At 51.9% G+C, this 24,234-nt stretch overlaps 1 protein-coding gene across 1 annotated transcript; it reads right to left on the bottom strand.

Moving 5' to 3' along the window:
* Nucleotides 1-14,112: 14,112 nt before the first annotated feature.
* On the bottom strand, nucleotides 14,113-21,255 carry LOC118259167 (G protein-activated inward rectifier potassium channel 1-like). Its single transcript, XM_035568502.1, has 3 exons — nucleotides 20,605-21,255; nucleotides 14,922-15,138; nucleotides 14,113-14,591 (listed from the first exon to the last, which is right to left on the bottom strand). The coding sequence occupies exons 1-3, from the start codon at nucleotides 21,253-21,255 to the stop codon at nucleotides 14,113-14,115; spliced, it is 1,347 nt and encodes a 448-aa protein (XP_035424395.1).
* Between the last annotated feature and the right edge of the window lie 2,979 nt (nucleotides 21,256-24,234).

The following is a 24,234-nucleotide window of genomic DNA, read 5'->3' as shown; positions in this document are numbered from 1 at the left end:
CTGCCCCATCCTGTGAGCCTTGAAGCTGGAGCTGGATGCTCGGTGAGCGCTAGGAAGCTGTGATTTTTTTCCCCTCCGGCACCAGACCGAGATGCTTCCATGAATAATGCAGCTGCTCTGGTCTCCTCCCAGTCAACGGAGAGGGACAGGAATCTTCTGAGGACAATTCCCATCTCAGAGGGGCTGAATCATCGCCCAGGGTGGAAGAGGCGTCTCCATCCATCCCCGTCCCTTGCTGAGGGATCTTCACACAGCCAGCAGCCTGGAGAGGGCACCGACGCTGCCGTTCCTGGGGGATTGCTGCTCCTTGCACGCTTCTCTCCCCTGGGAAGGGCAGCGGGCTTCCTCAGAGGAGACCACGCAGGTGGGCACGGTGCCTGCTTGCTCTGCGTAACGAGCAAAATTACAAAATAGCTGGTGCATTTAAACCATTAGCATGCAGGAAAGCTGATTAAGGAGCATCCTGCTCCTTTCTTTGAGTGCGCTCCAGCACGGCTGCGTGTTGCAGCCCCAAAGCTGAGCCTGGGCTCATCCGAGGGATGGCTTCTGCCTCTCTGGAGCAAAGAAGGAAACGCTCTTCTTGCTGTGGCTGCCAAGAAAGATCCCAAGATTTCCCCCCTTGCAGCCAGGACCCCAAGGCTGAGCAGCTCCTGCTGCTCAGAGGATAACGGGGAGCTCCCCTGGAAATCCGCTTTTTTCGCCCATTTATTTCTGAGAGGTGCGGGATCGCTTGAAAAATAGGAAACGTTGTCCTCTACCCAACTGCTTAAATTTGGAGATTTCAGTTTGTTTTGGCTGCAGGTCTTTGCTGAGGATGGGAACACGATCCACTGTCACGTCCTTTCTCATCAGCTTGAGCACTTGGCTTGATTATGCTGCATAAACAACTTACCCCAAACTCAGCAGCTACTGCCTGTTCCAGATTTCTGAAATAGCCCTCGTTTCCTCTTCTGTCTGATGCTGTAATTTAACAGGGCAGCTTTTGGAAAGCTTTTAATGATCCTTTGTGCAGGCTCCCCCATGTCAAAGGCTGCCTTGTGGTTTACCCTCCCGCATCCTCTGCTCGCAGCAGGTTTTCTTGGGACGTCCAGGCTTGGGGTGGTGGAGTTGTTCCGGGGGTGAGCAGCATCTTCCATGCCTGCCCCATCCCTGGTGTGGTCGGAGGGAGGTTGGACATGGGGCTGGGGCAGGAGCTGCCCTTTGGCACCTGCATCCCGGTCCCCGTCCTGCATCCCGATCCCTATCCAGCATCCCCCTCTGTGCCCTGCTGGAGACAGCAGCCGCAGGGAGATGTGAACCAGACGATGGCAGCCTGTGCTGGCCAGGTCAGCTTGGAGGCTGCATTAATTGTGGGAAGCAGCTCCGAGGCTGGAGGGCGCAGACGGAGGAGCTGGAGGCAGTGATTGATCCATCTGCTGCGCTGCCCTGGGGCCCTGCGTCGCGCTCGGGCACCCAGGATGGGCGCTGAGGGCGCTGGCTGGCTCTGCTCGAGGCTGGAGGTGCTGTGCCCACGGGTGGTGGCTGATAGCACCCTGACGGCACCCAGCGTTTTGGGAGGGGAGGCTGGAGCGAGGTGCTGGAGACGAGCTGCGTGGCTCAGCACCGAGCTCTGCTAATGCCCTCCCAGAGACTCCCATGGAAATCGTGTTTTCAGCACCTCCATAGGATATGAAAATCAAACCAAGCTACCCTGCCTGCTGTTATTTTTCCCCCATTGCTTTATTTTTTACTTTTTTAAAGGAATCTGGGTGCTATTTCCATCTCTACAAAGCTTTGGCACAAGCTTTGCTTGCTCTGAGCGTGAGCCCTCGGGCCCAAGCCTTCCCCAGCCTGCTCCATCCCCCTGGTGCCACGCAGGGAGCGATCCTCACCCCTTCCACTTCCACAAGGGTGGCTCTGAGGGCAGCAAAACTGCCGTAAAATGGAAAACCTTGGGAAAAAGCTCGCGTTAACGCATCCCCGAAGTAACCAGAGCCAGCCCCGACACGCAGGCACTAGGAAGGGCCTCTCTGCCACGGCAGATTAACCCGCGCTCCCCGGGTAGTGTTGCAGAGTGGGGTGGGTTTGGGGCAATCTGTTCCTCGTGGAGTTTCCCAGAGATGTTAAGGGCTGGCAGGGATTTGGGGAAAAGCAGCAGCTTTGCTCCCTCTTCTTCTGGAAAGAGCATCTCCGCCCCGGCAGCTGCCTGCGGCAGGGAGACGTTTCCCTGGGATGAGCCGTAGGAAGGAGGTTGTGGGGTCCCCTACGGGGCCAGGCAATGGGGACAGCTTGCATGAAGCCCCCTGTGACCCCAACCTTGGCCAAGCCCTGTATGGGGAGCCCCGGTTCATCCCAATCACCCCCTCTGGCTTCATTCATCTCACCGAGCTCTGGGACAGGGGCAGCGTGCAGGAGGTGACCCCACCGTGCAAGGGGTGCCGCTGCCGAACAGCTACAGGCAGAACCCCAAATATCCTCCCCCTGCAGCCCCAACCCCTGCCCAGCCCTCCGGCAAGCGGCGTTTGGAACAGCTACAATCTCAGTATTTATTAACCCTCGTAAAACCTCCATTCAAAGCCCCCAGGGAGCAACGCTGCTGCAGCGCAGACTTCTGAGCCGCTGCCCGGTGTTGTAGCCCCCCGCCGGAGAGGTTTGCATAGGGGACGTCAGGAGCAGGGGGGGCAGTTTCTATTAGGGCAAAAAAAATTCCCTCCAGTCTTTTTCGGCTTTTATTATTTACTTAGCAGCTCATGTTTAAAGCTCTTTACTGTCTGCGTAAAGGCGCCGGAGCAGGCGGCCGCGAGCATCGCGTTGCTTTTACGGCGTTCCTGTGCTGCCGGGGTGGATCCGAGCCGGGCTTCACGGCACGTCTGCTCCCACAGACCAAAGGGGATTTCAGCGGGGAGCGCTCAGCCTCAGCCTCTCCTTGCCTAAAATCCCACGCGTGGAGGTGCGGCCGTCCCAAAGCTGCTCGGGGACAGGGCCGAGGCTCGGCTGAGTGCCACTTTCCAGGCGCTGGGGACCCACGTTTGCTCCCGGAGGGGTGGCAACGAGCTGCACACCTGAATTTTGGCAGCCGAACCCCCGCAGCCGTGCCTTCCCCCGGTGCTTTGCAGCCCGCCCGGCTCCAGCAGGGAAGGCAGCGCTCGCTCAGGGAGGCTGTAAAAACGTTCATTAAATCCTGCTGCCGCTCTCCAGCCTGTGAGCACGGAGAGAAGGGAGGCACGTTCGAGTTTTGGAGAGCGCTTTGGTACCCAGAAAACCCACCCAGAGCATCCCCGCGGTGCCTGACCCTCCTGGCAGGATGCGGCCCCCCGGGGCTCTGGCCGTTCAGTGCCACCCCTTTATTTTTTAGCAGCCCCCGTGGTGCGGGGCGCGGTTCAGCCTCCTTCCCACCAGACCTGGGGAAACACTCGAAACGAAGGCTCAGCTTTGGGAGAGGGGGGGAGCAGAGGTCCCAGCAATCAGCCTGTTTAACCGGCAGAGGCCACGGGGCTTAATTGAATTAAACGATTTAAGGATTTCCCCTCGGCTGCAGAGGCGGTGGCTGGTGCTGGACGGCTGTGACCGCATCCTGCCTTGGGTGCAAGGTGCTCGGGGAGGAGGTTTCTGCTCCTCCCTGTCCTGTCACCCATCCCGAGCACCTTCCTGGAGAATTAACCCTTCATCCAAGCGGTGGAAAGATGCTTTCCCTCTTCTGCTTCTTTTGCAAACGGAGCCCAGGCTCTGGGAGCAGCCGTCCGGATTTCTGCGGGGCTCTGCTCCTGCCCGCCAAGGCTCCTCTCAGCCCCGGGACCACATGCGAAGGGCTTCGCGCCCCCAGCCCCTCTCATTTGCTCTGCCATTAGCCCGGCAGATTGCTCAATTAGCAACAATTGGAAAACCGAGCTCTGGCCCTAACGCAGAGCCCCGGGCTGGGCTAATCGCTGCGTAATAAACCCCAGCCCGGGCTGGCTCCCCTGCGCCCCTGGCTCCTGCTCTCCTTCGTGGCTGAGGATTATTTTTTTTCTGTCTGTGGGTGCGTGAGCTGCTTCTGGAGCCTCCCTGGGGAGCTGCACCCCAAAATGCCTCTGCTGGGGGCTGCACATCAGCTGAGCCCCCCCCCCCCCAGCTGGGGGTCCTGGTGCCGCAGCATTCAAGCAGCACATCCTGAGCGTGTCCCTAATGTCGCAGCCTCCCCTCGTCGTGGTCCTGAGCTCTGACTCCAGCAGGGACGTGGTCTCCAGCCCCTGTCTCTGGAGGAGCTGACGGACCTGGGCTCTTTGGAGGCTCCCAGAGGGCTCCAGCTCCCTTTGCTCCATCCCCTGGGACCCATTCAGCCCTGGAAAGTCTGGCTCCAATAAACTTCAAAGCCTCCTCCATGCGCAGCCATTAGCCAAAGTGTTTTTTCATCTCCGTTTCATGCTCGGACTCATTATTTCTGCTCGCTGCTGCTGAGGCTCCCCCAGAGCAGCTGCTGAGGGGCCGTGTGGGGCAGGGCTGGGGGGGGACAGGGGCACCCCCCCTTGCCTGGGGCAGGTTTTGGTGCAGAACGGGCAAATTCTGATGATTTTCAGCTCTGCCTAAGGCAAAGCAAAAGCTGGGGACAGGGCAGGATGTGTCCTCCCTCTGCACAGCCAGATCTGGGGGCAGCAAGGAGTTATCCTACAGATGAGCGCACTGAAGGGTGGCAAGGGGGGGGTTGCCTTTTCCGGAGCCCCCCCAGGGCTGGATCGGAGATCCAGCAGATCCCCCCCACGGGGCAGGATCACGGCGCTGCCCTCGCTGCTTTGGGGACGGCTCAGCTTTGGGCGGGGGTCTCGAGGACCTGAATTTTGCCGTGGGGCTGGCAGCAAAGGACGGAGCCGGGGGCTGCCCAGCGGATGTCCCCCCAGCCCCACAGCACCCGGCCCCGGCAGACAAAGAGCCTTTTAGACGGCTCAGCCGACCAGCTCGCAGGAGGCAGCGATAAAAATGCTCATAATTGGCTTTCTCAGCATCTTTCGCCTGCTGCTCTGTGATCTGGCTGAGTGCAGACGAGTTAAGGCTGGATTCGCGCGGCCCCCGAGCTGCCTCTTCCCCGGTATCCGCGAATTAAACCTAATGCGTGTCAGCGGGGAATTTGGGGGATCAATTGGCAGACAATTACAGCGCATTGAAATTTCGGTGTACGGGGAAAGAGGCAGCAGAAAGGTTTCATCTCGGAGAGGTCCCGGCGGTTCAGCGATGCCAGGGAATGAAGATGCTGGGATAGAGCCACGGGGGAAGTAATACCCGGGGACCGATGGAAATGCATTTGGCAGAGAAAGCCCCGGCCCTTTCAGAAGCTCGAGGAGTTAAAAGGAAGGGCTGCAGGCGACGGTGCTGAGCCAGAGCTCCCGTGGCCCCTCGCAGCCCCACGGCAGCTGCCGAAATTCTCCCCTTGGCTCAACCGGGCTGAGCTGCGGGGCCGGGGCCGGGGCCTGTCGTGCCGAGAGCCAGGAGCAAAAGCTGAGGGGGAGGCTGAAACTTGCTGGGTTTGCAGCACGGGGGAGTCTCAGCCTCAAAATATCCTCAAAAACGTCCCCAAAATGTCCTCTGCTGCACGTTGCCGTGCTGGCCACTGGCACGGTGAACCCCAGGAGCTGCCCCGGGGGTCCCCAAGAAGGGTCACAACCCCCCCCCGACGTGGGTCACGCTGCCAGCACGGGGGCTCGCTGCCTTTTGGGGTCCGGGCGGTGACTCAGGGTCCCATCGCTGCCTTTCCCAGGGGCACTGGGCAAAGGGGCCCTGCGGTTTCTCCCCCCCCAGGCGCCCGCCGCCAGCCGAGGCTGGGCTGTGCCCGCGGGACAAAGGGAGCCCCGGGATGCCTGACCCCGGCCGGCATTTTGGGGCCGTCGCTTTTCACGGCAGCCCGAGCTTCCACAAAGCACCGGATTGTTTCCTCCGGCGGCCGCGAGCCCCCGATAGCGTTTCTGCCTTCTGCAAGGGGGGAGGAAAGGGGGAGGGAGGTTTTATCTTATTTTATGTTCATTTTTTTTTTCACGGAGCTGCTCTGTCCAGTGACAGGGACGGCCCTTGTGCCCGTCACCTCCTGGCTGCCCTTCGTGGCCGGCTCGTTGCTCGCCCCCAGCGCGCGGCACGCATCCGTCCCTGCGTAGCGTGGCTCAGGAGGGCTGGGGAGAGGATGCTCTGCCTGGTCCCCCTCTCTCACGGGGGACACGGGGCCTGGTGGCTGTCCCCAGGGCCGTTATTAACAGGCCCCATAAGTCACGGATGAGCTGGGTGTAATATTGGGGGGTTCCAGCGCTGCACCCCCTGCCTTGTCCCTCTCGTGCGGGCACAGAGGGTCACCGGGGATGAAGTGACACTGGCAGGGATGGGGGACAGTGCCGGGGAAGGGGGAGAAGCCACACGCACGGGACGTGCACACGCACACATCTCGGCAGCGAGAGGGGACTTGGCAACCTTCGCCGGGAGCCGATCGATGCGGCAGCTCGGAATAGCCCAGCAGGGCTGGGGAAGCATCCGTCGGGGTCACGCAGACAAGAGCAAGCACCTGGGACTAATTGCACTAAATAAATGAGCAATTAAGGGTATTACAGGAAGACTAAAACATCCCAGACCTCTCCCTGACCCCCTCGCAGTTCCCCTGGAAACAGCCGCCCGGCCGGAGGGTCCAAGCTGCTCTGCCCGGCTGTTCGCAGCGGGACGGGGGCTTCGTGGCCCTCCCCCCCCAGGATGGGACCTGCTCCCGGGGCCGTGGGGCATGGCTGGGGGGGGCAGCTGCTGGCGGCGAGGCGAGACTTAAGTGCTATCGTCCGAGGGGATGGACGCAGCGGGAGAGGGCAGGATTTGTCCCGGTGCGGGGGGGGGGGGTGGTGGTGGTGCTGAGCCCAGCCCATCCTCGCGGGCGGATTCTGTCTGCGGGCTGGGGCCGGAGGTGGGGCCGGTGGGATGAGGTGGTCCTGGTCCAGGAGCACCAGGCTGGAGCAAGAACATCTCCCCACGTTGCTCCAGGCTGTGCACAGTGCACCAGAGCTTCCCGGGGAGGGATCATTTCCCCCCTGAGAACACCCCCGTGTCAGACACCCTCACCAAAGCCTGGCCGCGTCACGCCCAAATGGAAATTTTGCTCTTTTATTTTTGCTTTAAACGAGCTGGGGACCGCTCCTGCCCTTCCAGCACATCCAAGCAGCAGCACAGAAACCCTGCGCCTCCCCAGCAAAGCAGCTCCCACCAGCCTAAAAAAGGGGGTCCTAGGGCTTCCCCCAGCCTCCTCCAACCCTTTTCCCGCCCTGCCAGCACAGGCTGGCTCCTTCCAGCGCTTCCTGCAACGTTTGGGCTCAGATGGAAATGCTTTTAGAGCCCCTCCGCGACAGGGAGCTGGGCTGAGTGCAGCTGGCAATAAATATAACGTGAACGGCAGCGCGGCAGGGCCATCGATCGCCCGCGGCGGGTGCTGCGTTTCGGGTGGGTGCAGCCTCGGGGGAGCCCCAGACGAACGGGGGAAGTGTCAAAAAAGGGAGGGGGAAAGAGCAGGCAGAGCCCACCGCGGACTGGGGTCGGGCTGGTGTCTGCGGGACCCCCCCCCCCAAAGCCAGCGGGGTGAGAAGAGGATGAGGATCCTCGGCAGAGGATGCTCCTGCAGCTCAGGGCATGAGCATCGCCGGGGGGGGGCACGGCTGTGCCAGGCTTTGGTGAGAGGGAACCCCCCCCCCCCCCAGCTGCTCCCCAGCATGTGATAAGGAATTAATGAGAAGTTAATGAGCTAACGAGGAGGAGAGTCCAGCTCTAAGGTGGGCGGTGTGGTGGAGGGGGGCTGGCGGAGCTCATTTTGGGTGTTTGTGCGGCTCTGGGCAACACAAAGGGCTTTGTTTTCTGCGGTGCTGCAGATCCTTATCAGCAGGGGATAAAGGAGCAGGGGCTGGAGAGCAGCCAGAGAGAGGCTTCAGGTCCGTGCTGGAGCAGGATGGGTGCTGGGGAGCTGCCTTTCAGGGTGGGTTTTTCCTGTCCCCCCCCCCCCCCCCCCCCCCCAGTCTCCAGAGCCCCCTTTGCTTCCCAGGCATGCTCAGCCAGCAGCCAAATCGCCGGGAAGGAAATCAAAACGCATCCAATTAAAAAGCTGATAGCCGCAACGAGAGAGGGTCAGTGGTTCAATGCTAATGCAAGCAGATTTTGTTATGATTCATTAAGTCATTAACTCCCTTTTAATTGGAGCTCCTTTATGGAGCCGGCGTTTTACCTTTGCATAGAGAAGGGGGAGCGAGGAGTGGAGAAAACCACGCTGGGCTGCTGGGGAGCCCCAATCCCTGTGCTGGAGGCTCAGGATCACGCTGAGCGCCCAGGTTTTGGTGTTGGGGACTGCAGCGGACCCTGAAACGCAGCCCCATGGGGCAGAGGTTTGTGCACGTGAGAAACCCCTAAATAAAAGGGGTCTGTGGATGGGACTGATCCTAGCAGGTGGCTGCCTCTGTCCCTTTCCTCCCTTTCCCTTTCCTCCCTTTCCCTTTCCTCCCTTTCCCTTTCCTCCCTTTCCCTTTCCTCCCTTTCCCACTCTGCTAAGTGGCCGTAAGCCGAGTAAAGGGATGAGGAAGGGGTTGGGGAGCAGCTGGAGGATGCGGGGTGCATAAAGTCTTGGGGTTCGGGGTGCTGAGCTCTTCCCAGCCCCAGCCTCCTCAGGCTACCGGCCGGCAATTCCCAGCCATCACGGCCTCGCTGGGAGCGAAGCGGGGGATTAATGCGGCCGGATTCAGCTGCCTGCTCTCTGCCACCGAGGAGGAAACTTTGTTAAGCGGCGATAAGCATCGGGGAGCAGCAGCCAGGCCAGCAGAGCCAGCCTGGCCCCAGCGCCTGCGGCCCTGCCGGGCTCTGGGAAGCCCAGAGCGGGTGGCTTCACCCCAAAGCAGCCCCCGATGGGATTAGGGATAATCACCGTTTTCTCCAAACCCTCCAGGATTTTCCAGCCCCTGACCCTGCCCGTGGGCTAACGCTTCTCAGCGTGGCTGCGCCAGCCCGAGGGGGGGCTTTGCTTCCCCAGGGTGAGTCAGGTGAAGTTGTCCAAATGAAAGACAGGCTCAATTTTAAAGCAGATTAATTAAACTGCATTAAGGCCCTGTGTGGACAGAGTTCAGAATGAAAACAGCCTTTAACTCGATTTCTCTGACTTGCAAATTGTGGCAGAGAAGTCAGCTGAAATCACATTAAGGCTGTTTCCACTCTGAACCGTGTCCTCACAGGGGTTTAATGTAGTTTAACTAATTTGATTTAAATGCTCATTGAGATTAACTGGGTTATGTGCCCCTGCGTGGGGCTCAGATCTGCTCAGGCGCGGGTCCGGGCAGGCGGGAATGCGGTAGCAGCTTGAGCCCCGTCCAGTTGTGTGCAAACCAAAACCACATTTTAGGGCGGAAAAATCTAATTTCTGCTGCAAGCGATTCTCTCATTTGGAGGATAGCATGAAGCAAAAAAACCCTCATCCGTGGAGGTGGTTCAGGGAGTGCATTATTCATTAAAAACAATGCAAGAGGAGGTTTTTTTTTTTTTTTTCCAATATGTTTGTGTACAAATGCTCTCTGCTCAATGGTTTCCAACTGCAAGGCTCGGGCAGGACCCGTGGCAGCCTCTGCCACCTGCCTTCGAAGCCTTGCACCGGGATTGCTCATCCCTGGGGTCACCGGCCAAGAAGCGCTCGAATTCTCTGGCATTTGCAAATCTCATGCCGCAAATTTTTTTCTGGGAGCGCTCAGGGCAGCGCCGGCCCGGCTTTGGAGGTTGCACAAGAGGAGGCTTTTTGTTCCCCAGCCTCGCCGCGGCGGCCAGGGCTGGCGAGGGCCGCCCGGCCCCGGCCACGTCGCCTGAGGACAATGAGCCACTTCTTGAAGGCCGGGCTGGCGTTTCAGCCCGCTGAGGGTTTGCCCTGAGGAGGAATGTCCCCCCCCCCCCCCCCCCAAAATGCAGTGGACGGCTGCAGCATCGCTGAAGACTCAATGACGGTCGCAGCTCGCAGCCCTGGGAAAGGCAGACGCTGCCTTTGCTGCCTGTTAGCGCGCTCAAGCTCCGTGCCGCTGCAGGGTAAACCTCCGTGGCCTTGTTCACATTGACCCCTGGGGCACACGGAGGTGTCAAACGCTTCTGGCTGCTTTGCATGGAGGAAAAGCCGCGTTTCTGGCAGCGAGCAGGAGGGTCCGGGGGGGGCTTACTGTAGCTGTTGTGTGTTGCGATGGCTATCAGATCCTGCCCGGCACTGCTGGTGGCTCAGGGCTGATGACACTGGGTGTTTTTTTTTTACCAGCCATGTCAGGCTGTTTTTTTTGTTGTTGTTTTTTGTTTTTTTTGGAATGACTGTGGATTTTCCCTCTGAGTTGCCCTGGGCTCTTTGGTGGGTACTGGATGGCGAGCGGTGCAGCCGAGCCGGGGACTGCAGCTTAAAAAGATGTGGGTGACCATGTAGCTTTAACCTTCCTAAATACAGAGCCTCTGTGCCAGCTTCAGAGGTGTGATTCCTTGTCCCCAGCCAGGTCAATGGGATTTTGGACTTCACCCCACAAAATTTCCTCATTTTGAGGCTGGATTGGGGGGTTCTGCTTTGACTGTGGGAGATGCGCTGTGTCCCCCGTGCCACAAAGCAGTGTCAGTTGGTGCCGCTGGTGTCAGCTCTGTCTGAATCACCCTCAGGCTATTTTCTATACAAAGGGCCCATTTTCATCTGGTTTTGACTGGGTGGAAAGTAGCTGTGCCACCAAGCCTTCACCCCGCTGGTTGTCACTGGCTCCTAGATAGTGGCTGCAGGGAGAGGAGACTACTTTGCTCCCCAGGAGACTGGGGTTCACCAGACAGGATCTTGTGGATCCCCAAGTGGGTTCTGGATGGCCCCACTGTGATTTTAAGGCTTGGGGAGGACCTTGAAGATTATCATTGCTGGTCGAAAAAACAGCATCGCTCCAATGTTGTGATTTGCGGTGTGGCGGTCTGAGCTCAGCAGTGCCTGGGGCTGGATCAGGCCCTTGACCACCAAAACACCATTTCCATGAGCCATCTTCCCTCTCTGTGTTAATGGGAAACACTCGTGCTGCATGGCGAGGGAAAGGGAAACTGCAGCAGCGAATGCACCCATGATGGCAGCTGTGAAATGTAAAGTGTGGGGCCATCCTGGCCAGGGGAATGCAAATCCCTGGTCACCATTTCCATAAATCCTGAGTGTGATGATTGACTTGTGCCCTTGTTGAAAGGGTAGAAATCTCTTGGTGTTTATACACCAGTTAGGATGTTGTTATTGGATTAGACGCAGCAAGATAGAAGCCTCCTGGGGCAAAGTGATCCTCTGGGGAAACCGCAGCAGTTGGTGAGGGATTCACCCGGGGAGCAACCCCGGCCACCACCGAGTGCCTCCAGCTCATCCTTCCCCTCGCAGGCATCCATTTTGCAGAGCGAGAAGGGCACCCCTCAAACCGCCGCACCTGGGAAGGGACCAACGAGGCCTCAGCATCCCCGTCTCGGTAACGGAAAGGGAACTTTGTCTAGCAAAGGACAAAAATATTTGTCCCTGGCTCTCTTGCAGGCTCTGTGCACGCGCCTAGGGGGCTCCCAGAGATGGCAATGTTGGGGATGTGGGACTATTTTGGGGGGCTTGGCCATTTTGGGGGGCTTGGACCCCTCTCTGGGTATGGCCCAGCCCGTTTTCCCCCCGCAGTGAGGAACCCCTGAGAACAGCAGGGGCGCTGTCCCCTCAAGCAAAAAAACTACAATTCCCAGCAGGCAACGGGGTGCAGCATGGCGGCACGAAACTACACACCCCAGCATGCCACGCGGCCCAACATGGCCGACGGGAAAGTCCCTTACCAGAAGACTACATATCCCAGCGTGCCGCGCGGCACAACATGGCGGACCGCAAACCTCTTTCCCCACGTACTACATATCCCGGCATGCTGCGGTGCGCCCCGAGCATGCGCAGTGGGCCCTGAGCGGCGGGGCCGCCGCCTGCCTCGGCCTGCGGCGGGCACCAGGGGGCAGGCGGCGGCCGCCTGGAGCCTCCCCGGGCTCACGGGGCCCGAGAGCCGCTGGCAAAGTGCTTTTCTCACCGTCTGTGGGAAATGGCAGCGCTTGAGTCCCATTTTATGTCAGTTCTGGCCGTGCGGAGAGTCGTTGCTGGGGATCTGAGTATCCCAGAGTAGTGCATTTGGTATACGGAAAGAGATTTCGGCGTGTGTATAATGCTCGAGTTCGTGTTGGGGGCCAAAAAAACACAACAAGCAAACCCTAACCTGTGCAAAATACCAGTTTGAACATGGGCAGGAGACAAAAAGTAGGCGGTAGTGATTTATCCAAGCTACCTGCATGGATAAATCTTCACCTCCTTTACCTCCGCTTCAGTTACACAGCACATGTTGCCAGTTGCTAGGGCCACAGCAGCCCCCTCTAATTTGACCAAATTCTGTCCGTGTAGCCAGAGCAGAATTGGGTCGTTCTGTCACAGAGGGTTCTGCGAGTGATAAGTGCCCTGTATGCTGAGCTACGGAACGTCGTGTTGTACAAAACAAGGTGTGGTTGTGCTCGCTCACTACCCGCTGGAAGAAAACTGATCGCTTTCACGGGTTAAGACAGGCAGCAGAACACCTGAAGAGAATTGTGATTATTCTGTAAGAAATTTAAGAAAATCAAATTCTAGTTCTCGCCATTTTGTGAGATCCAGTAAGGCAAACGATTTCCATTATGCAAGATTTGTTTTAAAACCAGAAGAGTGTTTTTCACTCTTATTTGGGACAGTCACCTAGAAAATGCTGTATGACACTTTAAAGAAATAGTGAATACCAAAACCTGTTGTGTAGATCTTTGCTGACATCTTTTTGGTCATTTCATCATATATTCCATGGATAAGCTAAAATATTCAACAATTGAAATTACCATTATTAGCAAAAGCACTTTGAGAATGCCTCTCTTGACCACACACTTGTCATGTTACAGACCTGTGATGTCTTTTGTTTCACTATCTTAATATATTTATTTAATATTAATTTACTATTATTGCAGAGTTCTACCTTGCAATAAATTGCATATTATAAATTTCAAATCCACAAAATGAGAGAATCATACATGAGTAGGGAAGGCAAACATAACAAAAGAGAACGAGCCACATCAAAGACCCTTACCGTTAGTGAAACTCTGAGGTGTGATCGTACTATTGTCTATTCCTGTAATGACTGAAAGTTAATTAGTGTTTTGTTTTCATTTACTTACAAGGAGTCTCCAAACTAACAACTTAGGGATGTTGAGGTATTAAACATACCACTAACGTGAGGTATTGACCTCTGAGCTACTCACCTCACGTTCCCTTCACAGTGAGTGGTGATGCAGCCATTAATATCCAACGCATAATCCATGCAATCAAACAGTGGGGTCTAATTTTGGACAGAATAAATCATCCTGATGTTTATGAGAGCTTGTGCAAGACAAATGACACAAATGGCTGTTGCAAACCGCCTCCTTTACCTGCGTGACAGTGAAGGAGACTGGGGGCAGGGAGCTGGCATGCCACGATCATTGAGAAAGAAGGATGCACGCTTCTCGGCTGACAGGAGGGCAGCCTTCCAACAGGGTAATGCAGGGAGCTGGACTACAACTGAGTAGCATCACAGATTCTTCCTGTGTTCAGCTGTTACAGCAGGAACAGTCCAAAATCTGATCAGCACAAGACTCTGTTTTAGCTGGTTTTACACCTTTTTTGCCTTGATCTCTGAATACATTACTCTGCAATAAGGATATGGTCCTTGCTTCATGAAAAAGCATCTACAAATATGGAAGACGATGTAGATTTGCAACGAGCATGCTGATAAATGACATTAGGGCAGTGACCTCTTTGGCACAATAGTCTAACCTTACTGCCCCTCAAATTCTTATTATGCTACCTAAATTAGATGTGTACAGAATAATTATACAAAAAGGATCATTCTTCCTGAATGTAGCAAAACCAAATTATTTCATTACTGTAAGAAAACTCTTTCAGGTCAGCAGTCTTGCACGTAGTTTATGAACAACGACTCATGTTGATTCTGCTCTTAAGAGAGGTGATTGGAGTTCATTTTGCAAAGATTGGCAGGCAAATAATCTTCCAATTTCATCTCTAGAACACGTACTTGGAGGCTTCTTCTGGAACTTGAGATCGCTGGTAGACTGAGTCTAAGCCTCAGCATTCATTTTTAAGGCTTTCAGTTGTATCCTTTCATCACCGTCTTCACCATTGGAGATGGGACTCATTTCTTGAATATTCAAGAGATCTCCGGTACTGCAAGTCTTCCCTGTGTTACTGGAACTCATTCTCAGGGCTCTTCTCGGAAGGTCTTCCTTTCTGGAGCTAATCTTCTGAAGTTTAAAAGGGAGCTTGTTTTTCTCTCCTGCAATGTCAATGCAGTCAAGTGAACAAACCTTTTCTCTTCTGGTCTTGTTGTTATCAATAGGACTATTCAAAGAAGATGACAGAGACAGGTTTTCTTCTTGCTCTTTAACACTGTAAGGAGGAGTGGGGACTTCAAATGTAGCATGAAACTGAGAATAATCGACACGGAAAAAGCCGTCTTCCAGGGACATTACCGGGAGGAATCTGTGACCCCAAAGAACTTCATCTTCTGTATACGAGGTTCTAGCTTGACATGTCATTCCTGTGGAAACAGAGACAAGAGCATGACATTGTAACACGAGCAAGTAGACCAGCGATGGTCCTTAATACAGGAACCACATAAGGGTGTAGTACTCCTCTATACGCCATGCTCAAGGACTGGCAGGGTGCATCTCTTCTTGGCTGTATTGGCCATTTTGGGCACCAGTAGTGGCAAAGGGAGGTCTTCTGTAGCCAGGGAATATCAGTAGCCTATGGCAGGATGTTCTGGAGCATGCAGGAGCCTCCAGGGATTGACAACTGCCTCGCTAAAAATACCAGGACTGAAGACAAAGACTGAAAATTAGAGCATGCATCTTACTCTAAATCTTACCGGTAGTCTCAACGATTCCTTCAAGGATGACAACTATTTCAAATTGCTCGCTTCTTAGTGATCTTTGTGAGAGACAGAAAAAGGGGCTCTTTGAGTTAATTTCATGACAGATGGTTAATGGGGAAACTAAAAACAGCTGGTCAGCTCCAGTTCCAAATCCGACATCCAGTTCACACTGGTCTAGTGGCAGAAATTCCCCCTCTGGTGTCTGTCGGGACTAAAGATGAAAAAACAGTTCAGTAAACACTGTGTGAAGCAAAATGCAAGAAGCAATGCAATGAAATTTAAACCTGCCTCTTTCATGACATTGTTATCTCTGTATTAGGTCATCATATGGAGATACAAGTGATGCTAAAGACTACGAAGCTAATATATATGACTAATTCTGACATTTCTCATCATTCCACCAGATCTCATCATCATCTACAAACTGTATTATGACATATATGTATTTTACAAATCACTGACAAAAACATCAGGTACTACATGCCTTATGTCAGATACTTGCTATGAACACCTTGCAGCAAAAGTTGCGATTAGTGAGAACACAATCAATGAGCCAGGCACATTTTAATCCATTGTCTGAATTCCTGTTGCATTACTTTTATGTTACTCATTTTGGTTTGCAGAAACTGTGATGTTCTCAGGACTCAAAGGACTTTAAGGTAAGCAGCATCGTAATAGTAAAGCATGTCTGGTGCGTCACAATTCCACAAAATCATCCAAATCACTATTAGCAATGCTATCATCACTTCCTAATTGGTATGTACCACCTACTGTTCAGTATTTCTTATGGTCATTATTATGCTGAGTGCCGTGCTTGTGTAATTTCACAGGTCCATTAAAAAATACTGATACGTTAGCTTTTTCTTTCCTAGCTCCCTACGATTTTCCTGGTATTCAAAGTATAACTGAAAACGTACTGCAGTTGACCAGGCAGATCCTCAGCTGATTGCCTTAAAGGTCTCTGGTGGAAATTGCCTGGTAAAATTGATGCTTTGCAGAGCCTATTTAAAATCCCGTTTAAATTCCTGTCTGTTTATTGCTGGATTAGAAAGCACATAACTCTTTGAGAAGCTTATTATTGATGATAAATGATAGATAATTACATAGTTACTACATAGTTCTAGCTGTGTTGCATTAGTACTGACAAATGTATTGGTTGCATTGCTTGGGAACTCCATCCATTAGTCACAGGGGACAAGCTGAAGCCAGCAGTTTTGCTGTTGACTTAGATCTGATTGGTTTTCTTCAAAGAAAGTTTCTGTCTTTAAAAAAAAAAAACAACAACAAAACCCTAAGCAACTACTGCGCTTTCAGATCATCTCTCTGCTTCACTTACATCTTAAAAATGCTAAATATCCGACTGCCTGGCATTTCCTGCGATTACATAACCAGTTAGGTAGCTGCTGGAGTGCTGATCCTTATTAAATACAATGCATTATTTCATTTACGTGCTATGTGTCTGGTTTTATGCTCAGGAAAAAAAAATATCTTCCCATCTAAATAACCAAGTTCTCCCTTAGACAAGAAATGGCTTCTCCACTAGCGATGAGGACAGGGAAAATGTCGGCTGCTTGCTTGTAAAAACGTTCTTGAGGGTTATTAGTGCTCTGAGAGGTAAAGGAGAGCAATAGAAAGTAATAGGGATCAAATTCACTACTGTTTAGCAATCATCATGTTCTATTATACGCAAAGTGTAATCAAACTACTGCAGAAATATCCCTCCTCTTTCCCTGAGGGAGCCAGCAGAACCGAGCTGCAGACTACGCCGCGGCTTTTGTTGCCTGGCTACTGTTCAGCAGGTGCACAGATCAGCTGGCAATGGATGATCTTTGCTCTAAGGTAACGAGGCTCAGCACGAACTCTGTGAACCCACGTCTAAACCTCCAATTCTTCCGAAGTTTTATCGAATGCAATTCCCTAGCCAAAGACGTGCGTGTTTGCAAAAATCACTGCCTGAATGAGTTAAGACCTGTTTCAGCTACAAACCGTTTTTCTCTGGGGAATAGTTTTTGATCAAATCCACTCAACAGTAAACAAATCCAGCAAGGATTAGAGGTTACAGATCTGGGAGAAAGCAAAAGGTTGTGCTTGAGGTATTCGGCATCTGCACACGACTGATTTATGCAGGGCATGGAGAATTTTAAAAAGAAACTTATTTGTTAAATGAAATGAAATGAACCTAAACAAAATAGTTTACTAGCCATCAGCTATTTTTTTGCATATAGCTTTATTCAAAGGAGCACAGAAGAGGGCACAGGGCTGTAAACAGTCAGCAATATTTTCACCTGTAGTTTTCTGCCACTGGGTTTTTGTTTTATTTCTTATTGCAAGGCAGACTTGCATCACATCATCCTTTAGTCTGTTTTTGTGTCTGGCCAAACATTTTATGCCCTTTTACTCTTCACTCCTGTCCTTCATCCATTCTCGGTACTTTTCTAAACCCTGTTTATGCACATCCTTCTTTAACTAGACACGATGCAGTTATATTATTACAATAATACATTATTATAATAAGGTTGGGCTTTTTCAGACCAAATGGCTTCGAGGGGGATCTAATAGCAACCTTCCAAAACTGAAGAGGAATGTAATTAATAAGATGGAGCCAGACTCTTCCCAGCACTGCACAGCAGGAGCAAGAGAGAGAGCAGGCATAAGTATAAACGTGAAATTCAGATTTGATTTAAGAAAAACTCCTCCACCGTTTGGACAGTTAAGCAGTGGAAGAACTTGCCCAGCAAGGCTGCGCAGTCTCTTGCTTAGATGATTCCAAAATGAGACTGGATAAAGCCCTGAGCAGCCTGGTCTGACCTCCTAGCTCACCCTGCTTTGAGCAGGACTGGAGACCTCCTGAGGTCCATTTCTAACCTGAATGATTCTTTGATTTTTAAAAAGCATCTCATCTGCACTATCTGTTTGTGCCCTGCTTATTGAATGATTGAGACCACAGTATAATTGGTCTTCTGACTTATTTGCAATGCCTATCGTCTGCCATCTGCAAACTTTTAGTTACAGTTCTGTTTGCTTTCTGCTCATTCAAAACTTAATTAGTGCAGCTCAAAGAATAGGTGTACGCCAGTCATAACTCAAACTGCACAGTCTGCGTGACTACCGTTCCTTACAATTCAATTTTAAAACTATTACTTGGCACATACTGAAATCAGTCTATGATGATTTTACATTCCTCGACTTTCTGAATCAAAATGTCCCATACTACCCGTTGAAATGCTGTGGTGTGAAAAACCATTGTGTTTATCAGTGAAATCTGTAGCCGCATCAAGAAAAGATAAAAATAGGTATCACAGCTAATTTTTTAAAAAAATCAATGCCAATTTCCATATGGTGGATGCTGCTTGTTGCTGTTATCACCAGGTCCCTCAGGCACACCAGGAACTAACAGGCTGTGACACTGAAAAGGCCGGAACCTGGAACTGCACTTTTTCAGCAGCTAGTTCCAACCAGCTTTTTTGTATTTCTTGCCCCGAGAGTTTGCTTTTTCCTTCTTCTAGAGCACTGAGTGCAAATTAGAAAGACTCAGGTTTCTGAAAAAGTTTTTATTGAAACAAGCACACACAGTCTCGCAACTCTGTTTTCTAACTCTCCACAACAGGGTCCAAAAAGGGCTCCAAACCTCTCTGTGCCATCACTACGCCACATTGCCAGGCAGTGCCCTGGACCGAAAAAGAGCCAGCACTGCTTGATGGCACCAGTGCAATCTACCGAATATCTGAGGGCATGTGAAATGCTAGTAGTAAATGCCATTCAGACAGACTCAGATTGGTGTACTTTCTTTGCAAAGGTAAATCCTTGGGGTTCCCTTGGTCCTGCTGAAACACTATGTTCAGTACAAAATACGGCTTCTATCTCAAGTGGGAAAGCGTGATAAGACATATCCCTTCACATTGTTTCACTGTGACACAAGGAAAAACATCTCGCTATCTAATCGGATGCAGAAGTGTAGCAAGATCAGCTGTCAGCAGCGCTGCACGCAGCACAGCTGAAGGCACAGATCGCAAGAAGGCAGGACTTGCTGGAGAGAAATGGTTTGTGAGTTACATCACATTCACCATCGGTTTACAGGACACACAAAGGAAGCTCCTGCAAAGCAGCTGATGTAAATTCACATGCTGCTGGAACAGCTGCTGCGACTGCTTGGAACAGCGTGTCCAGCTGAAGGAGGCACCTCGACAAATTGAAGAGGATTTAAAAAGAGACCTGGGAACTAATAAGAGGCTAGAAAACAACCCTTGTAGTGAGGAATGAGGGTGCAGCTAGTACACAAACACTCCCTTTCAAACCTTCTCGTGTCCATAGCTTAGCTGTGCCAAAGGTTGCAAAGCAGCTTGAAGACAAGTCATGGGCATGATGCTAACGTGTAAGAAATCAAATATTCCTCAGTGATTCACTGCCTCATCTATGAAACAGCTATTGTGGGAATCAGCCAAGCAGGTCTCTCGAATGTCCTTATGTTTTCTATATATACCAAGCATTGTGTAGCAACTGAACTGTTAGCACCAGGCTGTGTGTTCAGTGTCTTATTTCAAAAGAAGTTTGCAGTGAATTACTGTCATTGTAAAATCCCAACTGTGGCGCTGCTCCTATTCCACTTCGACTTGCATTCCATCTTGGATGAGGGCCAGAAATAAATACTTTAGCAGAGGCTTTCTGCTCATTTTTCATGCGAACGATCAGCAAAAATAATGGATTATCTGGCTTTCTGATTCCTACAGAAATGGCTCTTCTATAATTCTGGGCAGTCTGTTTCCATATACATATTCAGACTCTTTTTGAATCTTAGCAGATCTCCAAGGTATTCTGTGACAAGAAAAATTCACAGCTAAGTCAAGCATTCTGCACAAAACAGAGGAAAAGCAGCCTTTCACATTTACCATTGTCCTGTCATCTGCTGTATCAGGCTTGTTCCTGCCGATTATTAAAATGGCCAAACAGTTGTTCCAAAAAGAGGATTACCATACAGAATACGGAACATTTATGACACAACTGCACACAGTATTTTCCTTCCATGCTACTCTTGCCCGGTGTATCTGAGGACTTCCGTGGCTGCCAAACCATCTCCTTTATTTTCTTTATCTTTTTGCATGTGATCTCCTTTGAATTCCAGTTCTTTCTTGCATTCTGAATTACCCTGACCACTGTCAGCGCTTAATAAATGGATATTGGTGACAGTTAAAGGGCTTTGCCACTCAAGCTCATGACACAGACTCTCTGCAATGCTGGAAGGCCACTGGCAGGACCCGTGGGGTAAGGAATTGCAAGTTGGAGCTCCCTGAGTTTCCACATGGGAAAAAGAGGGTCAAGGCTGATCTTTGTCCTCAGCAAACACTGAGACTAATTCAACGTCACCACGCCTTGGTATTCCTCCCTGCAGGTACCCTGCATCTTCACACATCCTTCCTGTGCAAGCTGGCTTCCCACCAGCCTCAACCCGCCTCTGATGAGACTGTCTTTTCCCCTCCACCTGCTTGCCTCTTCCCTGGCTCCTGCTGGAGGCAATCACTGCAGTTTCTTCTGAAACTCTGTACCACCCCAGCCAAGTCCCCTCGCCCACGCACCACCGGGCAGGGCAGCTGGGTTGCTCTTACTGCATGTGGTTGCCCTCCCAGCATCGCCCACCACAACCGGGGTACCCCAGCCCGCCCGCTGCCTCATCGAGCCTCACCTTGATCAGCTTGCAGCGGATCTGGGCAGAAACCATGTGGCTGTTGCGGAGGTTGCCGACGCGGAACATGAGGCAGAGCTTGCCATCCCGCTGCGAGACGACTGCGGCCCGGCTGAACATGAGGGTCTCGGCTCGCTTCTTGGGCTGGGACATCTTGATGAACATGCAGCCGATGAGGAACGCGTCGACGATGGAACCCAGCAGCGACTGGAAGAGGAAGAGCACGATGCCCTCAGGGCAGCGCTCGGTAATGTAGCGGTGCCCATAGCCGATGGTGGCTTCGGTCTCTATGAAGAAGAGGAAGGCAGAGGGAAAGTTGTACACGTTAGCCACGCACGGACTGTAGGTGTCATCGTGCGCCCGGTGCAGGTCCCCTCGCAGGTAGGCGATGCCCCACCACATCGAAGCCATGACCAGCCAGGCAACCGTGTAGGTCAGCAGGAAGATGAGCAGGTTCCAGCGCCACTTGAGGTCCACCAGCGTGGTGAAGAGGTCGGACAGGTAACGGCTGCTCTCGCCGCCCAGGTTGCCATGCTGCACGTTGCAGCGCCCGTTCTTGTCCACGAAGCGCTGCCGCTCTCTGCGGGCACCACCGCCGGCTGGGCCCACCGCCTGGTACTCATCCCCAAACTTCCTGCGCACCGCAGCCATGCCGCCGAGTCCTTCGGTGGGCCACGGGAGAGCGCAGGGATCCCCACGGAGCTGCAGCCAGCCGGCGAGGCTGCGCAGCCAGCGGGAGAGCCGGAGCGGTGGGCGGCAGCGGGGCGGAGCGGAGTTCGCTGCCGGTGGCCGGGGGCTGGCTCGCTGAGGCCCGTGGGGTCTGGTGGTCAGCGCGGTGTTGCCCGGAGAGAACGGGGTGCTGAGCGTCGCTCCCAGGTTGGCCAGGAGCTGGCCGCCGTGGTTTGGTCCAAGCCGTTCGCAGCCGGCGCCTCGCTCGTCGCTCTGCCCAAATCTCAGCTCACTGTAGCACCCCGGTAGCGGAGTGAGAATAATGATGGGAGCGGCAGCGAGGCATCCGCCGAGAGGCCGTGCTGCCAGCAGCGCCAGGGATTTTAAAAGGAATTCCTAAAATAGGTCAGCTTTTAAAGGGATGCGAGCATGCTAATCCTCAGCCTGCATTTAAAAGAAAAAAAGTATTCCAAGCAAACAGGGGCAAGTCTATCAGCATTAGACCATAATTATGTCTGAGTTATGCATTCGTGCTTACAGTCCAACTAGCAGAGAAGCTGCTTGAAAGACAGCTCCCTAGAAGCTTAAGTGATTTTAATGCAGCTCTTGGTTTTTTTAATGGACAGAAAAGGTCTGAAATCAGCAATGGTAATTATTACTTGCATTAGAAGCTCTGCATAGGGCTAGGCTAGTGATTTTGTGCCTACCATATCAATATTTGTAATGTTTCCTTCTGAAACGTAATCAGTATTTGAATTTAATTCTCAGTTATATAAGAACAGTATTATTATTCAGGTCACTCATTTCAACACCTAATTTTCAGCAAATCATTTTTATTACAAAGTAGTGGCCTGCAGTTAATGACATTTTTAGAAAAAAGTCTGTAACAACGGGTGATGGTGTGTTGCTTCAGTTCTAGATTGAGAACTGAATAAACTATCAGTCTGCCCAAAGTTTAATTTTGGACATTTTTAATTTTTAATTAATACCGTTAATTTTTAATGGTATTTTCACCATGTGCTAAAACATAAGCAGGTATATTTAAGATGTTCACACTGCACAGTATAAGCTTGATTTTTCAATCTTATTCCCACCCCAGAGAACAGTGTTTGCCTTTCTTTTATTGTTCTCTAACTGTGCAACATCTTCCACCAGCCTGTCTGCACTCACCTATCTCCTTAAAGGAAAAAACCACAAAACACAAAACAACACAACTTCTCAAATGCCCTCAGTCAATTGTTTCCATAATAATCTGAAAGAACTAAACATGTCAGCCTTAAGATATTATGGATTTAACACTTCATTCTCATCCATTCTTTCACTCTTCCTCATTCTTTGTGTGCTGCACTGAAAATGAGAGTACAAATGTATGGGAAAGGGACAATATTTGTCTGCTGTTAGTGGCACAAATCCCATCTTAACTAGGCTCAGCTTAAGTAGATGGAGTTTATCTAGAGATTTTGGGTTACATTCATGAAAGTCCATAGGTACCAAAGTTGAAACTTAGGTCTTTAAAAATTCCTGCCTCGGTCACTGCCAGGTCTGGATACTTTCAGGCTTTTGAAGATGAAATGGGTGCTGTGTTTCAAGTGTTCACTCAGGGTAGAAGAGTACGGTTTCAATTCCCTTGAAGATAAATCTTCAACTTGCCAGGGAAATGCGCCATTCACCAAACTGTCTACTTGCACTGTACAAATCTGGCACTTGTTAGCCTGTCCAAACAGTAATAAGCTCATTATGAATCTCTGTTTACCACTACAGGTAGCAGTGTTACTGCTACATGCGGTGGTGAGGCTGTGTTCCAAAACAGCAAGATTACTGTGCAAAGAGTACCTCAGGGTGTGTTTGAGGTTAATTAGCAGAAAACACATACTGCTTGCCTGTAGATACCATCTTCAGTCGTGGGCCAACCTGATGCTCTTTTCTTCAACCACACGATACTGGTATGCCCATCATGGCAGCACCTTCCTCTGCTTTCCCTCTTCTGTTCTCCCTTCCCAGGCTGCCCATGCATGTGCAACCATACACATTCCCCATACATGGGGATTCATCCTGACCTTCAGCTCTAATAGATGCTCTTCATAATGCCAGGTAGAAAGTAGAAGCCTGGGTCTTCCCAGACAAACTCCTGTTGCTTAGTGCCAGGACAGATGGAATTTGTAGACAAAATACGAGACTAGCAGTGACATGCAGGGTTGTGTCTCGGGATAATACAGTCTGGGGGAAAGGAGGCTGAGAGGTGACCTCATTGCTCTCAGCAGCTTCCTGAGGGGAAACAGAGAGGGAGACGCCGACTTGGGCTCCCTGCGAACCAACAGGGGTATGCATGCGGACAGCACAAAGCTGCACCAGGGAAGGCTCAGGATGCACATTAGGAAACATTTCTTTACGATGAGTATTGTCAAACACTGGAATAAGCTGTCTAGAGAGGTGGTTGATGCCCCATGCTTGTCAGCGTGTGAGAGATGTTTGGACAATGCCCTCATTCATATACTTGAACTTTTGGGTAGCCCTGAGGTGCTCAGGCAGTTGGGCTTGATGATCATTGTAGGTCACTTCCAATTGAACTATTCTGTTCTATTTTCCAAAGGATGTGTACTGGGGCTTGAATATACATTACTAACATGCTGGCCTTTCAAAACAGAAGGGCTTGTGTTTCTATTGAAAGAGCAAACTGGCTGCTCCCTTGATGCCTGGCCACCTAACATCCCCCAACCACGATTTATCCTGAAGTATTTTCATGTGTGCTCCAATTCCACATCCCCCCCGTGAAGAAACAATCAAGAAAGCCACCGCCGGGTCCTCCAAGTCTCCCAACGCCACAGCTGTCACATCTACCACATGTGGCAGGGGCTGGCCGGGGGACGAGGTGGCATTTCGGTGCCATCGCTCCCTGAGGGTGCTTTGGGAAAGGGCGGCTCTGGAGCCTGTGGGGCACCGGGCAGGGAAACACCTCCGGCC

Source organism: Cygnus atratus, chromosome 25, assembly GCF_013377495.2.
Source record: "Cygnus atratus isolate AKBS03 ecotype Queensland, Australia chromosome 25, CAtr_DNAZoo_HiC_assembly, whole genome shotgun sequence".
NCBI classification, from domain to species: Eukaryota; Metazoa; Chordata; class Aves; order Anseriformes; family Anatidae; genus Cygnus; species Cygnus atratus.
The sequence above is the reverse complement of the archived record's forward strand: the minus strand, read 5'-3'. Positions and strand labels throughout refer to the sequence as shown.

Coding starts and splice junctions, on each gene's coding strand:
- LOC118259167 (XM_035568502.1), bottom strand. CDS start 21,255: ATGGCTGCGGTGCGCAGGAAGTTTGGGGATGAGTACCAGGCGGTGGGC. Junction 15,139..20,604: donor TCCGCTGCAAGCTGATCAAG/GTGAGGCTCGAT, acceptor TTTCATCTTTAG/TCCCGACAGACACCAGAGGG. Junction 14,592..14,921: donor AGGAATCGTTGAGACTACCG/GTAAGATTTAGA, acceptor CTGTTTCCACAG/GAATGACATGTCAAGCTAGA.